At 60.0% G+C, this 14,738-nt stretch overlaps 1 protein-coding gene across 14 annotated transcripts in view; it reads right to left on the bottom strand.

The window, feature by feature from the left end:
* Nucleotides 1-14,738, bottom strand: part of HSPG2 (heparan sulfate proteoglycan 2) — a 99,075-nt gene that overhangs the window by 8,154 nt on the left and 76,183 nt on the right. For 8 of the 14 annotated variants that reach the window (XM_047723770.1, XM_047723772.1, XM_047723771.1 and 5 more), the window contains 30 exons: nucleotides 14,386-14,537; nucleotides 14,086-14,221; nucleotides 13,838-13,989; nucleotides 12,955-13,090; nucleotides 12,664-12,815; nucleotides 12,092-12,230; nucleotides 11,846-11,997; nucleotides 11,091-11,226; nucleotides 10,822-10,973; nucleotides 10,430-10,568; nucleotides 9,528-9,679; nucleotides 9,191-9,338; nucleotides 8,027-8,178; nucleotides 7,450-7,591; nucleotides 7,041-7,192; nucleotides 6,514-6,655; nucleotides 6,257-6,397; nucleotides 5,825-5,959; nucleotides 5,413-5,594; nucleotides 4,790-4,985; nucleotides 4,353-4,532; nucleotides 3,779-4,039; nucleotides 3,396-3,600; nucleotides 2,757-2,854; nucleotides 2,109-2,375; nucleotides 1,497-1,606; nucleotides 1,148-1,295; nucleotides 945-1,061; nucleotides 576-593; nucleotides 196-307 (listed from right to left, as the gene is read on the bottom strand). In XM_047723770.1, the coding sequence (XP_047579726.1) occupies nucleotides 196-307; nucleotides 576-593; nucleotides 945-1,061; nucleotides 1,148-1,295; nucleotides 1,497-1,606; nucleotides 2,109-2,375; nucleotides 2,757-2,854; nucleotides 3,396-3,600; nucleotides 3,779-4,039; nucleotides 4,353-4,532; nucleotides 4,790-4,985; nucleotides 5,413-5,594; nucleotides 5,825-5,959; nucleotides 6,257-6,397; nucleotides 6,514-6,655; nucleotides 7,041-7,192; nucleotides 7,450-7,591; nucleotides 8,027-8,178; nucleotides 9,191-9,338; nucleotides 9,528-9,679; nucleotides 10,430-10,568; nucleotides 10,822-10,973; nucleotides 11,091-11,226; nucleotides 11,846-11,997; nucleotides 12,092-12,230; nucleotides 12,664-12,815; nucleotides 12,955-13,090; nucleotides 13,838-13,989; nucleotides 14,086-14,221; nucleotides 14,386-14,537 (4,504 nt within the window). The remainder of the gene's footprint in view (nucleotides 1-195; nucleotides 308-575; nucleotides 594-944; nucleotides 1,062-1,147; nucleotides 1,296-1,496; nucleotides 1,607-2,108; nucleotides 2,376-2,756; nucleotides 2,855-3,395; nucleotides 3,601-3,778; nucleotides 4,040-4,352; nucleotides 4,533-4,789; nucleotides 4,986-5,412; nucleotides 5,595-5,824; nucleotides 5,960-6,256; nucleotides 6,398-6,513; nucleotides 6,656-7,040; nucleotides 7,193-7,449; nucleotides 7,592-8,026; nucleotides 8,179-9,190; nucleotides 9,339-9,527; nucleotides 9,680-10,429; nucleotides 10,569-10,821; nucleotides 10,974-11,090; nucleotides 11,227-11,845; nucleotides 11,998-12,091; nucleotides 12,231-12,663; nucleotides 12,816-12,954; nucleotides 13,091-13,837; nucleotides 13,990-14,085; nucleotides 14,222-14,385; nucleotides 14,538-14,738) is intronic. The other 6 variants (XM_047723773.1, XM_047723779.1, XM_047723784.1 and 3 more) reach the window with 4 other exon arrangements.

Here is a 14,738-nt window from a genome sequence, read left to right as displayed (position 1 = left end):
GTCTAGGTGGCTTCCTCCCACTGCAGGCTGACACACAGTGCCCGCTCTGGCAGATCAGGCAGTCACCGAGGGTAACGGCCGCGCCTCCTCCATCCTCCTTCATTCAGCTCAGTCCAGGGGTGTGTGCCTGACTGAAGCCCCGCAGTCCGATCCCCAGCCCCCTTCCCTTGTAAATGGGAAGGGCGAAGGTCTCACCGGAACTCAGGCCTTCCCCCGACGAGGCCGAAGGAGATGAAGTCAGGCTGCCTGTTGGCCAGGTTGGTGGGGCTCCCTGGGATCTGCTTCTGGCCATTGTACAGCAGCATCCCTGGGGTGGGGGAGGGCACAGCTGTGTCGGGGCCTCCCACCAGCCACAGGCTCCCTGGCCGCCCAGCCCCAAATGTGAGTGATCACAGCCGGGGAGCGTTCACACTCCAGCTCCCGTCCCTCCCTCCGCATGCCCTGCACAGCCAGGGCCTTCTCACGGTCTCTGGATGCCCCTACAGAGGACTGGCTCAGAGGGCCTAAAGACACGGAATTTGCTTCACTCACACCAGAGGGCCTACCTGAAGAAAGGCAGGGAGGCAGAGACTCACCAGAGTAGAGGAGGAGGCCTGGACAGTGAAAGTCAGAGAGCCGTAGGAGATGGAGAGGGAGAGAGAGAGAGAGAAAGAGGAAAGGGAAGGCTGAGAGATGGAGACAAAGGACGGAAGGAGGAGGACAGAATGAACAGGAAGCTGGGACAGGAGGCTGTGTGTGGTTGTGCCCATCAGAGGTGGGAGGTACTGCGGAGTGGGGCAGAGAGACAGGAGGAGGCACAAGGGATGGCCCAGAAGGTAGACCTGGGGGTTGCAGGACAGAGGGAGCTAAGGGAGCTGGGTAGGACCGGGGGTCACGAAGGCTCAGATAGTGGCGGGGGTTATTCTAGGAGATCCCTACCTCACGGCAGCCCCTCTCTGGCTTACCATCAGCTGAGTCGGGCCGGAAGGTGATCTTGATCTCGAATTTCCTGTAGGCGTCTTTGATGGTGGGCAGCGGCAGGAAGGAGTGGGGGGTCTGCGTGAAGTAGGGCACCACCCGCTCTGTGGGCAGAGAACGAGGCTAGAACCACATCCCCCAGGCAGCGGGCAGGGCGACTGCTGAGTCTGGAGTCTGGAAGGTGTCTTACCTGGCACCTGCAGGTGGGCAAAGGCTTTAACCTTGCCCTGGCGGTTAGTGGCTGTGCAGACGTAGGTGCCTGCGTCCTGAGGTCGGACGGAGGGCAGCACCAGCATGTTGTTTTCCAGGCGGCTGTCAGGCGGCAGGTTCCCATCCAGCTGCAAACACACCCACAGTCCAGAGCCAGGCCTTGGCCCGCCCCTCCGCATGGCCTGCCTCCCATCGTGCCGCAGGCCCACCCTTGAACACTGAGCATGAGCTCTGTGCCGAGGCCGGGCCAGGTCCTAGGGGCACCGAGATGATGAAGACCCAGCCCCAGTCCCTCAGGTATGCCCACTGTGCCCCTGCCAGGCACGTACCTTGCTCCAGGTGATGTCAGGGGTGGGGTAGCCAGAGGCCATGCAGGGGAAGGCGGCTGCAGAACCAGCAGGCACGCGGACCTCTGGAGGTGTTGAGATCTGGGGCAAGGCTAGGAGTGGGAAGGAGACACCAGCCATCAACATGATGACAGCCACCATTTGAGAGCCCAGGCCATGTCCTGACTCGTTCTATCCTCACACTGGCCCTGAAGGGAAACACTGAGTCCCCAGGTCATAGATGGGGCTCCCTGCTGGTTGCACACATGGAATGGGGCAGTCGGGGCTCAGGAACGGGTCCATCGGACTCCGCAGCCTGAGACGCTTCAACACACCCCGGGGGAACGCTGTGCCGCCCCCCTCGGCTGTCAGTCTGGGGGCAGGTCATGGGGGTTGGGGTGCAAAGGAGCTGCTTTTGAAGACACAGAGGCGTGTCGGCCCTGCATTCTCTGTTCTTTCGCACTCTCGTGTGTCTGTTTTGTGTTTAGGTCGTCTCTGCCATCAGACTGGGCTGTGGGGCTCCGTCATCAGAGCAGGTGCCCTAGTGGGTGACGGCTACGTGTCCGCTTTCCTGGTGATGCCCCCGTCCCCGCGGAGGTCCCTGCTGGCCTTCACCTTGCACGAGCAGCAGCACGTGGGACTGGGTGGTGCCAGCGGCGTTGGTGGCGGTGCAGCGATACTGGCCTGCGTCGGCCAGCTCCACGTGGGCGATCCTCACGATGCCTCCGCTCTGCACGATGCCCGGCCGCAGGCGCCCCCCGACTTTGCTCCATGTCACCTGAGGCTTGGGGTCACCCAGGGCCAGGCACTCAAACTCCACAGCGTGGCCAACCACCACGGTCTGCACGGAGGTCCGGATGTTGATGAGCACTGAAGGCAGAGCTGGGGAGGAGGGAAGTGGAGGCAGAGTGAGGCCAGCCTGCCAGGACACGAGCCCTAGGACATGAGTCCGGAGCCCCCAGTGTCCGTGTGCTTTCTCGTGCATTTGCTCCTGAACACTCGCACTTGTCTGCAGGTTCCCTCACTTGAGTGTCTGCTGTCCTTCTGCATTGGTTGGTCTGAGCCCCCACTCGCTGCCCCCATCTTCTTTCTTCCTCCCTCCCCTGCAGTATCTGTCAGGTCCCCTGTGCTGTGCTGGACACAAGATAGCATCAAGTAAATCTCTTTATTCATAGACATTGAAGGGGCTTCCTGGGGAACACAGTCCCTGGGCCCTCATCTCTGTCTCCTGCCCTTAGGAGGGGCCCAAAGGCACCACCCTACCTTGGACAATCAGCTGGGCACTGGCCTGGGCCTGTCCCCACGGTCCATGAGCCTGGCAAACATATGTCCCTTGGCAGCTCTGGTCCAAGTTCTGGATTCTGTAAAGAAAAAATCATAAGACATCAGCGAGTATAAACAACTGACAAGAATGCTTTGCAATGGCACAGAAGTTCAAAGCCATCAGAGATTAGTACTCGCTGTGAGCTTCTGGTCTCCCACTAACTTCATGAGGTAGGTAAGTAGTAGGGTAGGGCAGGAACACAGACCCACGTCACCACACCCATCCTAGGCCAAGACCATGGTCAGATCTCAAGATCTCACACAGGTACAGAGCAGCAGAGCTGAGACCTGGGTCATGTGTATGTATCCAGCCTCAGAGCCTGTCCCCTCTCCCCTACACTACTAATCAGGATATAAACACGAGCCAGTGTTTACCGAAGGCCTTTCACGTGCCTTAGATAATCTCATGTGGTCTCATATAAGCCGTTGTATGCGTGAGAACATTTGGGCTCAGAGAGTGGAAGAGACTTGCCCAAGGACACGGTTTCATGCTGAGCCCCACAGGACGGGTATCCCAATAGCCCCCGTGCACCTTGGGCTGGGGGGCTCAAGCTCAGTCTGGCCTACCCCCCGGCTCACCGGAGCACCCCATCGTGCACACTGTGGCCAGGAGGCAGCTGACCCCCTTCCTTGATCCAACGGAGCTGGGTGCCCCGGTCAGTGGGCACGGCACAGTGGAACTCAACGCTGGCACCTATGCTCTTGGTCTCTAGCTGAGGTGTGACTTGAACCATGGGCGTGGATCCTGCTGGGATGGCAGTGGCCGGGACAGAGCCAGAGGAGCCTGTGGGGACATGTATGAGGTTCTGTGTGTATGCGTGTGTGTGAGAGAAAGAGAGGGAGAGAGAGAGAAATGTCCCTGATGCCTCCCCCTCCCAGGATCCAGAAAACCCCATCTTAGCACGTAAGGAATGTTCTTCTCCTAGAAGCCCTTCTGCCCTGCCCAAGCCAGCGCTGCTCACCTTGAACAAGCACGTGGGTGAAAGCCTCTGCCGAGCCCACCTTGTTGGTGACCTGGCAACGGTAGCGACCTGAGTCCTCGGGGGCCGTGGGCTCAAAGCGCAGCATCTCGTTCCTGGCGGTCACCCTTCCGGGGAGGCTGCCACCCACGCGACTCCACTGGAAGCTGAGCGGGGGCGTCCCATGAGCCAGGCACTGGAGCTGCAGTGTCTCCCCTGCCCGCACTGAAGCATGCTCCGGGACCGTGGTGGCGTATGGTGGGCCTGGGGGCGGGGGGACACAGAGGTCAGGGCAGGGAAGAGCAATGGTCAGGGTGGGAGCAGCTGTCAGACACAGGTGTCCTGCCAAAGGATCAGGAAGCTGAATGGTCTGTAGCAGAGGCCTGGGGATGAGGGAAGCAAGGATGCCTGGAGGGGAGGTGGGTCTCAGATAAGGGCAGGCTCTGGGGGGCTGCAGGGCACGGGGCCCTCTGCACGACACTCCTGGGGTTGTTCCCAGGATGTAGTCCAGCTTGGGGGCTCAGACCTCCATGCAAGGCAGAGAGGGTATCCCAAGGAGGGTGGGCGAGTGACTTACTCTCCACGTGCAGGGCGATGGTGGCCTCGGCATGGCCAGCAGGGCTGGTAGCATTGCAGATGTACTGGCCTGAGTCCTGCTGGGCTACACGGGGGATGATGAGTGTGTCACCTTCCAGTCGGTGCTGCCAGGGCAGCGGGGAGCGCAGCTTGGACCAGTGGATGGTGGGTGTAGGGCTGCCTGCAGAGTGGAGTGAAAGACCACAGAGGTCACTGGGCTACCCTGGGGATGAGCCGGGCACGAGACTGGTGAGGCAGCGACCGGGTGGTCTCATCCCTTCATGGGGGTCCTTGAGTGGGCACCTCAGCCATCACTGGGTGGTGCCAGCAGCGAAGTCCCCTCCCTGGGTACATTAGCAACTTCAGATCTCACGTCTACCATTCAGGCCCCAGGGCTACACTGCTCTGCCTGCCCCGGGTGCCAGCCCCCGTCCACACCTGTGGCTGAGCAGCGCAGGGTGGCTGTGTGTCCAGCCTCTATGGTCAGCTCGGCTTCTTCAACTTGGACCTGGGGGGCTCCTGGGGCCACAGCGCCCGTGTCCACGATCACCTCCACCCGCTTCTGTGCTGTGCCCAGTGCATTCTGAGCCAGGCATACGTAGGTGCCCGCATCTGATGGTTTAGCCGATGAGATCTGGAAGAAAGCAAGGATGCTGGGTAAATGGGCACGGATAGGCACCTGGGCATTAGCCCCCAGGTCTGGCTTGCCTTTCCTGCTTCCCTCCGCTGTCAGGTCTCCTGTTTGGCTGCTTGAGGGCTTCTACTCAAGACATCCAGCCCATTAGTCTGCCCAACCACTTGTCCATCAACCCACCTGCCCAGCCCCCATCTCCCCCCCCATTCACTTACCACACATCCATCCATCCAACCGTCTGCCCACCCATCCCCCCTTCCACCCACCTATCTATCCCCCTCTTCATCCCTTCATCCGTTCATCTACCCATCCACCTACCTATGCAGCCAACCACCCACTCGCCCATCTACCCATCTACCTACCCACCCACCCGTCCAACCATCCTTCTAGCTGTTCCTTCTTCCCTCCAGGGGAACACTTGCCTCACCTGCAACACTGTGTGGCTGTCCACGACCCCATACAGCCGCTGCTCCACGTTGGTGGGGGCACCAATCCGGGTCCAGCGAGCCGAAGAACGGGGCTCCCCAGCGCTGACACATTCCAGGGTGACGGACTTGCCTGCTTTCACCCGCACAGGGCCCTCGGGGAGCACAGACACAGTAGGGGGCCCTATCCAGAGGAACGACATTGCTAACACACATGCGGGACTCTGCCCGTCACGACCCGTTTCAGTAACTGCCCAGTGGGGACTCTTCTGCATCAACATGGAAACCGAGGCCGAGAGAGAGAATGGCCAAGAGGGAGGTGTTGGCTAGAGGCAGAATTGAAACTTGGAGGTCCTGAGCTCAGAATCAGGGCTGGAAACAGGAGGCAGAGCCCACCAGGCTGATGCTGCTCACCGTGCACACTGAGGTTCACGACACTCTGGGCCACGCCGTAGGCATTGGAGGCCACGCAGCGGTAAGCACCGTGGTTGCTGGGCCGGGTGCCCACAATGGTGATGATGGAGCCATTGGGGCTGATGTGGACATTGTCTGTGGAGTTGGCATGGGGCATGGTATGGTCAGTGAGGCTGTCCTTGTGCCTCTGTGATGACAGTGGGTGTAACTTGGCCCGGCATTCCCAACCCCTCCAGCCTAGCTCACAGGGTCCCAGGTGGCAGATGGGAGTCCCTGGAGACTCCCGGGTTCAGCCCCCTCCCCATGCACATGGGAGACAGTGAGGCCCCAGAGGGGAGGGGCCTCCTCAGCCTTGGCCCCACCCACAGCAGTGATCCCACCTTCCCAGTGGCCTCTAGGATCCTGCCCGCATCCCCCACCCCACCAGCTCACCCTCCAGTTCTTGGTTCCGGGTTCTCCACTCCAGGCTGATGGGAGCTGCCCCGTCGTGGATGAGGCATTTGAAGCTGGCATCTTGTCCCTGCTGCACAGTGCTGCTGGGCGGGTCGACAGAGATGACAGGGCTCCTGAGGCCTGTGGGGTGAGGCAGGCAGGAGGCTGGGCACGGGCGGGCTGGCTTGGCTGGGCACCCCTGCCTCAGCTCCACAGTCTCCCCTTGGGCCCTGGCCCGCGGCATCTGCCACACTCACGGTAGGAGGACCCTGCGCTGGGAGGGATGGTGACTGTGAAGGAAGCCTCCTGCTCAGGGCTGGAGCCACCAACAATGCGGCATACATACTCCCCGGAGTCAGCCGGAGAGACGCGGTGTAGCCGCAGCCGGGAGCCGTGGGTCTGGGAGCGAGGAGGGAACAGCCATCACGCCAAAATGCCTGGGGCCAGGCAAGTCCCCAAGCCCGCTGTGGCAGGGGCCAAGCTCTCCCTTGAGTCCCAGGAGCCCAGGGCCCCAGCTGGGAGGGAGGAGGGCGCTTCCTTTACCGACTCCTACGTGTCCAAGCAGCTCACTTGACAGAGGAGGAAATGACCTTGGGGACAGCTCAGTGGCAGGGCCAGAACACCCAGGTCTCTTACTACCCCATTGAGCAGCTCTGCTCCCCAAACTACGGTGTCCCCTGGGGTCCCAAAGGAGGCCAGGGCTCACACGAGGTTTGGGTGTGCAGAAAGCAAATACAGGTCGAACCCAGCCTGCTCTGGAATGCTCCCCATCAGGCCCCTGTACCTGGTGCTGGGCAGGGAGGCTGCCCCCACGCTTGTACCACGTGACCTGGGCGTGGGCCTGCCCGGGCACCACGCAGTTCAAGTCCAGGGTCTGTCCTTCGGCCACGTGGGAGGAGGAGGCCTCGATGTAGATAGGCTGGGCCAGTCCTGGAGCTGTGGACACAGCGGATGGGTGAGAAGGGTGAGGCTCCCGGGGACGAAGACAGGGACTGAGGGTAGTGGCAGTGACAGGATGCCAGGGGCTCATGCTACCCAGACCGAGGGCTGGTCCCCCGTGGTTGGTGGGAGGAGCTGGAGGACCTTCACGGAGCAGAGAGCCAGAGCCCTGCTGGAGAAGCAGGGGAGAGCAAGGCCAGGAAGGGATTCCGTAAACCTGTGTCCCAGCATCACCCACTGCTCCTGTCACTCACCAGGAATGGGGCCCGGGCTGGAGGCCTCAATTGTGACTCGGACAGAAGCCTCCAGGGTGCCTGAGCTGCTGGTCACTTGGCACGAGTACTCTCCAGAGTCAGCTGGGGACACCTGATTCAGCCTCAGCAGGGGTCCGTGGACCTGGCCAGCATCAGGGCAAGGGCAGGGAGAGTGAGCTGGGGGGCTGGCAGCCATGCCCTTCAGATGCCCAAGTCCTCTGCTACGTACACCCCAGGACCGTCACATAGAGTTGTGAAGGCCACATCCTGTGCAGGGTGACCCCCTGAGGCCTTAGTGTGGTGTACGTTGATGACTTTTTTGTGGTAAGAAAAAGTCTAACGTTCTGAGTAACAGGTGCCTTTTCTTAATTGCACTCAGGTGCTGGGAGGCCGGAGGTGGCTCTGCTGTGCCCAGCCTGTTCTCTACCTCCTGACTCCCACTGGCCTCCGCTGCAATTTTCCCCAAAGCCCCGATGTTGGAGCCACCTTCCCTCCTGGCTAGAATGAGGCAGGACTATTGGGCAGGTGTGGGGTAGGGTGAGGAGTGCCCACATCTTGCTTTCTCCAGACCCCGTACCTGGTGCCGGGCAGGAAGGCTGCCCCCGCGCCTGTGCCATGTGACCTGGGCGTGGGCCTGTCCAGGGACCACACAGTTCAGATCCAGGGTCTGCCCTTCAGCCACGTGGGAAGAGGAGGTCTCAATGCGGATGGGCGGGGCTCCGCCTGGGGCTGAGGCACAGGAAGAGCTCAGTGAGCTGGAGTTCCCACCCCTCTGCCTTCAGCCCTGACCCCTGGGTGCCCAGATTTTCAGACCAGGGGCCAGACCACATATGGAGAGATGGCCTCGATGCCCCCCGCACTGCCCATTCCTCTGAAGCCTGGGGCAGCTAGGCTGGCCTGGGGGAAATGGCACACCCCAGACCGTGGCCCCACTATCTCTTGTGCTTCCAACATCATCAGTGGCTGGGCCCAGGGGCAGGCACCTCCAAACAAATCACTCATTTTTTCCTCAAACTTGAGCAATGTTTGCCTAAGAACCTAGACTCCGGGGCCAGACTATCTGGGTTCAAGACCCAGCTCTGCCATTTAGGAGCTGTAAGACCTTCGGAGAGTGACTTCACCTCTCCATGCTTCAGTTTCTCATCTGTAAAATGGGGAGAATAGCCACACTGACCTCAATTGGTGCGAGGAGGAAATGGGTTAAACATGTAAACAGAACAGGGCCCAGCACCCTGTAAGTGCTAGATCACGTTTATTTCTCAGCAATTCCCATACTACGATCATATCCGCTACAGCCACGTAGTAATTATTTCACATTTTCCGGTCAACTGATTTAGTTAACAAAACCCATAAACACTCAGCCGTGTCATGGGCAGCGATTTCCCTGAAATCATGCGGCTGTTTTTCTCCAATACACCACCGCGAATACAAAAGGTTTTTATCAGGGACCCCCTCCAGAGCCCCCTCACGTACTCACAGAGGTGCAGTCCCAGCCTTTAGGGAACGCATGTATCATTGCAAGAGTTTGCGATCCCCACTTTGCAGATGAGGAAGGTGAAGCACGGAGTCCCTTTTGCAACATCTCAGAGTGTGGACAGAGATGCTGGGACTCCCTCCCACACAGGCCAGACTCCCAAGTCCTGTTTTTGGGCCCTAACCATCCCACCTGACTTGGTTCCTGACCTCTGCCTGCTGGTTCCCCAACCCTACCCGCTGGCCGGCCTCCCTTCTCCAGCCTCACCAGGGACAGGAAGAGCGCTGGAGCCAGAGGCCTCGATGTTGACAAGGACTGAGGCCTCCAGGGGGCCCGAGTCGCTCACTACGTGGCACACATACTCGCCCGAGTCAGCCGGGGACACCTGGTACAGCCTCAACCGGGAGCCGTGGGCCTGAGAAGGGGCAGGACGGGGAAACGGGAGCAGAGGGAGAGAGCTGTCAGAATGCCAAGGTCCGGCTTCTGACCTGGGCAAGCACTATGCCCCCAGGGACTTCCTGAGGGGATCTCAGGAGAGGGCCTCTAGCCAGGAGCCCCACATTCAGCAGCTCTCCCACCACGTCCAGCCCCCCGACTCCCATACCTGGTGGTGAGTGGGGAGGCTGCCCCCGCGCTTCTGCCACGTGACCTGGGCGTGGGCCTGTCCAGGGACCACGCAGTTCAGGTCCACGGTCTGCCCTTCAGCCACGTGGGAGGAGGAGGACTCAATTCTGATGGGCACAGCACTGCCAGGGGCTGCAGGCACAGAAGCAGATTTGGGAACGACTGGGTTGGTAGGAGCCTCAGCCATGGCCAAAGATAAAATAGTAGTTAACGGCTGCTAAGCATGCGGAGAGGGGCAGGTACCGCTGGAAGCACTGTGTGTGTGAACTCATTTCATCCCCCTAGAATTCACTGGGCACCTAGTGGCTCAGTCGGTTAAGTGTGTGCCTGTGGCTCAGGTCAGGATCCTGGGGTCCTCGGGTGGAGCCCTGCATTGGGCTCCCTGCTGAGTGGGGAGTCGGCTTCTCCCTCTCCCTCTGCCAGCCCCCCTCTGCTCCTGCTCTCTCTCTCAGGTAAATAAAGTCCTTAAAATAAAACCCTCACAGGATTCATGAACTTTCTGTGATCGTGGAAATACTCTTTCATCTGTACCGCCCGCTATAGCAGCTGCTAGCTGCGTGTAGCTACAAAGCACTCAAATGTGATGATGTGAACGTTAAATTTTGACTGCCACTGCCACATGTGGCCGGTGGTCACCATAGTGGACAGCAACATGGGGCTGGAGTGACTGACATCCCCATGCTGCTGATGAGGAAACGAAGCCAAGGGAGGAGAGGAAGTCCCAAGTCTCTTAGCGGCGCAGGCAGGATTCGAACCCAGGCATCTTGCTGCAAAGCCCTTGCCCCAGACCGCTACCCTCATGTGAGAGCTCTGACTGCTGACCCCCCAGGGAGCACTGTTCCCTGTGTCTCCTGGTCCCTTTTTGGCCTTTGTCGGACTCACCGGAGGGGCTGCGGGCGCCAGGGGAGACTGAGACCATGATGGAGGCCTCCTGGGCATCGATGTTGTTGTTGGCCCGGCACACGTACTCGCCCGAGTCAGCCACAGACATGTGATTCAGCCGCAGGCGGGAGCCATGGGCCTGGGGCACATGGGGAAGGAGAGGGAGAGGGGTTGAGGGACTAAGAAGTCATCAGCTGGCTCAGGCCTCCTCCTGGGCCTCCCTCATCAGACCTGCTGAGGCCACCCTCTGTCTACCCAGGGCAGGAGAGAGGACTGCTCCAGGACTGCCAGCAAGGGCTTCACTTCCAGTTCTTTGCCCACAGGGTTTATCCTTGCAATGCCCGTCCCGGCGACAGGGGTTCTGCCCTTGCTGGCCCGGCTCCACTCTGTACCTGGTGTTGGGCAGGAAGGCTGCCCCCACGCTTGTACCACGTGATGGTGGCCTGGGGCTGCCCAGCGACCACACAGTTCAGATCCAAAGTCTGCCCTTCGACCACTGTGGGGGACGAGGACTCGATCCTGATGGGTGGGGAGACACTGGGCACTGGAGACAGACAGGACAGGCCATACAGCCAGAGTTAGTCAACAGTGATGGCGCCAGGGCCCTATCTGCATCCCCCTGAGCCCACTTGCCTGGACCCCCTGCCCTGTGCCCTCTCACCATGGGAGGAGCCACTGCCCTCGATGGTAACGATGAGTGAGGTCTCCTGGGAGCCGCCGCCATTGCTGACATGACACACATACTCGCCCGAGTCGGCCGGTGTCACCTGGGGGATCCGGAGGCGGGAGCCCACGATCTGAGGGGAGCATGAGTCAGTCAGTGGGTGGGGCCAGCATCTCCACAACTCAAGTGCTGCCGCCCCAGACTCTAGGAGCCTTGCCGCCTCGCGGGGCTGGCTGCCAACCAAACATCCTTCAGAACGCCCTCAGGGGCCTTCCTGAGGTTCCAGGCTGGGGTGGACGGTGCCTCTGTCCTTCGTACTATTCTTGCCTGTCATCCGAGCCAAAAGCCTGCTGTGACCATCCCTGGTGACTCCATGGTACCCTGTTGTGGTTTCTGTTACACTGTTGTCACGGGCTGTGTCTGCCTTTTCCCCTAGCCTGTGAGCTCCCTGAGGCCAGCCACCACCTCGTTCCACCTGGAATCCTTAGCGCCAGGCGCAGATTCGGCCGGGAGCAGATTCTCAGGGACATTCAGTGAGTGAGTAAAACATAGAATGTTCTGTTAAGATATGGGTTCTAGCTGGGGTCAGTAGGACCTACGTATCCTCAGCATTGGTCCAGGGCCCACCAAGTTAAGAATGTTCAATGTTTGCTAAGTGACTGACCACAGAAAAGATGCTCACAGCCCTTCTGGAATCCCATCAGGGCCGGTGTGTCTAGTTTTTGGTCCCGCCCCCCCCAATGCCTCCATACCTGGTGCCGGCTGGGCAGGCTGCCTCCCCGCTTATACCAGGTGATGGTGTGGGGGGCTTGGCTGGCCACCAGGCAGTTGAGGTCCAGGACGTGCCCATTGGCCAGGGAGGCCGAGGACGACTCGATGCGGACAGGGTACACCACACCCTGGGCTGGGAGGGCGAGACAGGAGCAGGGTGTGGGAGCTGCTGAGGTTGGAGTGGTCCTAGCAGTACCCCGGCGTTTGTTATGACCCGAGATACTCACGGTGGGAGGGGCTAAGGCGCTGCTGGATGGTGACAAGGATGGAGGCTTCTTGGGTGCCCGAGCTACTCACCACGCGGCACACGTACTCCCCAGAGTCGGCTGGGGTCACCTGGGGCAGGCGCAGCCTTGAGCCATGCACCTGGGCAGGGCAGGAGGAAGTCAGGCTCAGAGTCAGGCCCCAGGACTTCCAGCCAGGCTCCTGCTCCCTTCCCTGGCCCTGCTCCCAGCCTGGTCCAGTCAACTCGACTGGAGAGGAGCTCTTCCTGGAAAGACCACCACTCATGACCAGTCAATTCCCCTGCCCCCGTGTCGGGACTGGGTCCAATGAAAAGAAGTGGGTGACCAACACTTGTTGATGTTCTGTGGGGGAGGGGAGGTAGGCAGTATGAGCCCACTTGCCAGAGGAGGACACTGAGAATCAGGGAGGTCAAATGACTTGCCCTAAAGTCACATAGCAGGCAAACTGGCAGGACAGTGTCTGAACTCAGATATGCCTGAATTCAAAGCCTGTGCACTCTCCTCTGTAGTCACCAAGGTCCTTCAGGCTCCCACTTAGTTCCCCTGCCTCCTACCTGGTGCCATGTGGGGAGGCTGCCACCGCGTTTGTGCCAAGTGACCTGGGCATTGGCCTGCCCAGCGACTAGGCAGTTCAGATCCAGGGTCTGCCCTTCAGCCACGTGGGAGGATGATGACTCGATCCGGACAGGAGGGGTGACCCCCAGCGCTGGGGACAGAAGGCAGAGGGTCAATCCCTGGCTAGAAGTGTGTGTGTGTGTGGGGGGGGCTGTACTGGTCTTGTGGGATCCTGCCAGTGTCTCCCACGGCTAGGCCCCTAGCCCTGCCCTACCCCCAGTACTGCTTACCGGGTACAGAGCCTGCAGGCTCAATGGTCACCAGGACAGAGGCTTCCAGGGGCACTGAGCCACCCACCACGCGGCACACATACTCGCCCGAGTCAACTGGGGACACCTGGTGTAGTCTCAGCAGTGAGCCGTGGGTCTGGCCGGAATGGAGGTGAGCTCAGAGGGGGCCCTCACGGCACCCTGCACCCGTAACCTACATGCTTGCCTCACTCTTGACCCCTAGGGCCTGGCCATAAGCTGCATCCTGCTTATGGGGAGACTTGTCCCAAGAGTAGGAGGTAGCCAGGAGGAGCCATGGTGAAATGGACAAGCACTAATTCCACCTTCCATCAATTCTAAGACATGCTTTTAATGTCTCTGAAATCTAGATGCATCTTACAGTAAATAATTTTACAATCATAAGCAGCAACTTTCTTTCCTTAGGAGTATAAAAACTTGTACGCATCTCACAATGGATAGCATCCTAAGCTGTACAGAACACAGTAATATTAACGGCATCACACGATTTCTACCTGCCAGAGCTCTGAGCACTTTGCACATATATTAAGTGCCTTTGTTCTGCAAACCCGGCACCCTTACAATCCTGTAAGACAGCACTTTACAGATACTGAAGCTATGGCACGGAGAGGTTAAGTAACTCGCTCAAGGTCACAGAGGTCACAGAGGTTAAGTAACTCGCTCAAGGTGGAAGCAGCATTCACACCTACGCTGACCAGTCCTCGAGTCTGGGTTTTAACCATTGTACCAGACACCTGTGCAGTGATGTCCAAGGCTTTCCCTGACTCCGAGGAGCCAGCCTCTATCCAGCCCCCATCCTTGACCTGCACCACCTAGGGCCTCCCTCCAGTCCCCTTCTTGGCCTATCTGTATTCTAGGCCTGTACCTGGTGTCGCGTGGGGAGGCTGCCCCCGCGCTTATGCCACGTGACCTGGGCGTGGGCCTGCCCGGGCACCACGCAGTTCAAGTCCAGGGTCTGCCCTTCGGCCACGTGGGAGGAGGAGGACTCGATGCGGATGGGCTGGGAGCTGCCCGGAGCTGGGGGAGAAGATGGTCACCAGTCAATCCGGTTCTCTACAGCTACCCCCACCCAACCTGTCTTCTGTCCCAGCACAACCTGGTGGCCCCACTCACGGTAGGCGAAGTTGGCCCCGTGGTTCCTGGTTACTGTGACTGTGATGGAGGCCTCCATCCCATTGCTGGCCCGGCAAACATACTCGCCTGCGTCAGCTGGCGAGGCCTGGAAGATGTACAGGCGGGAGCCACGGACCTGGGCAGCCAGGGGCAGGGGTGTGAGAGCCTAGCAGATGCCCTTCCACCCAGCTCCTCTGAGCTGGGAACTGCCAGCCGTTTAGCTTAGGGGCCAGGACCCCCTCAACTCACTGCCCAGAGCTTGGCCAGGCCAGCCCCTCCCGCCCTCCTGCCACCACGCACCTGATGCCTGGCGGGGAGGCTGCCCCCACGCTTGTACCATGTGACCTGGGCATGGGCCTGCCCTGCCACCACACAGCTCAGATCCAGGGTCTGCCCCTCGGCCACGGTGGGGGATGTGGACTCAATCCTGACAGGTGGGACAGGTGCTGGGGCTGTGGGGAAAGAAACAAAGGTAGCAGATGCCCCCGAGGAGAGAGGGCCAGGAGGGTCTACCTCAGGGCCAGTCCAGCCAGGCTCTCATATGCTTGGGGGTTTGGTGGCCTGGACTTGATGTCCTCAGCCGAGGTGCCCGGAGAAGAGGGCCAGGGCAGGGGCCAAGCCTTCTAGAAGGGAACAAGGAAGTGGGGGAAAAG

This window comes from Lutra lutra, chromosome 4 (assembly GCF_902655055.1).
Source record: "Lutra lutra chromosome 4, mLutLut1.2, whole genome shotgun sequence".
Classification (NCBI taxonomy): domain Eukaryota; kingdom Metazoa; phylum Chordata; class Mammalia; order Carnivora; family Mustelidae; genus Lutra; species Lutra lutra.
This window is presented reverse-complemented; position numbering and strand designations above follow the sequence as displayed.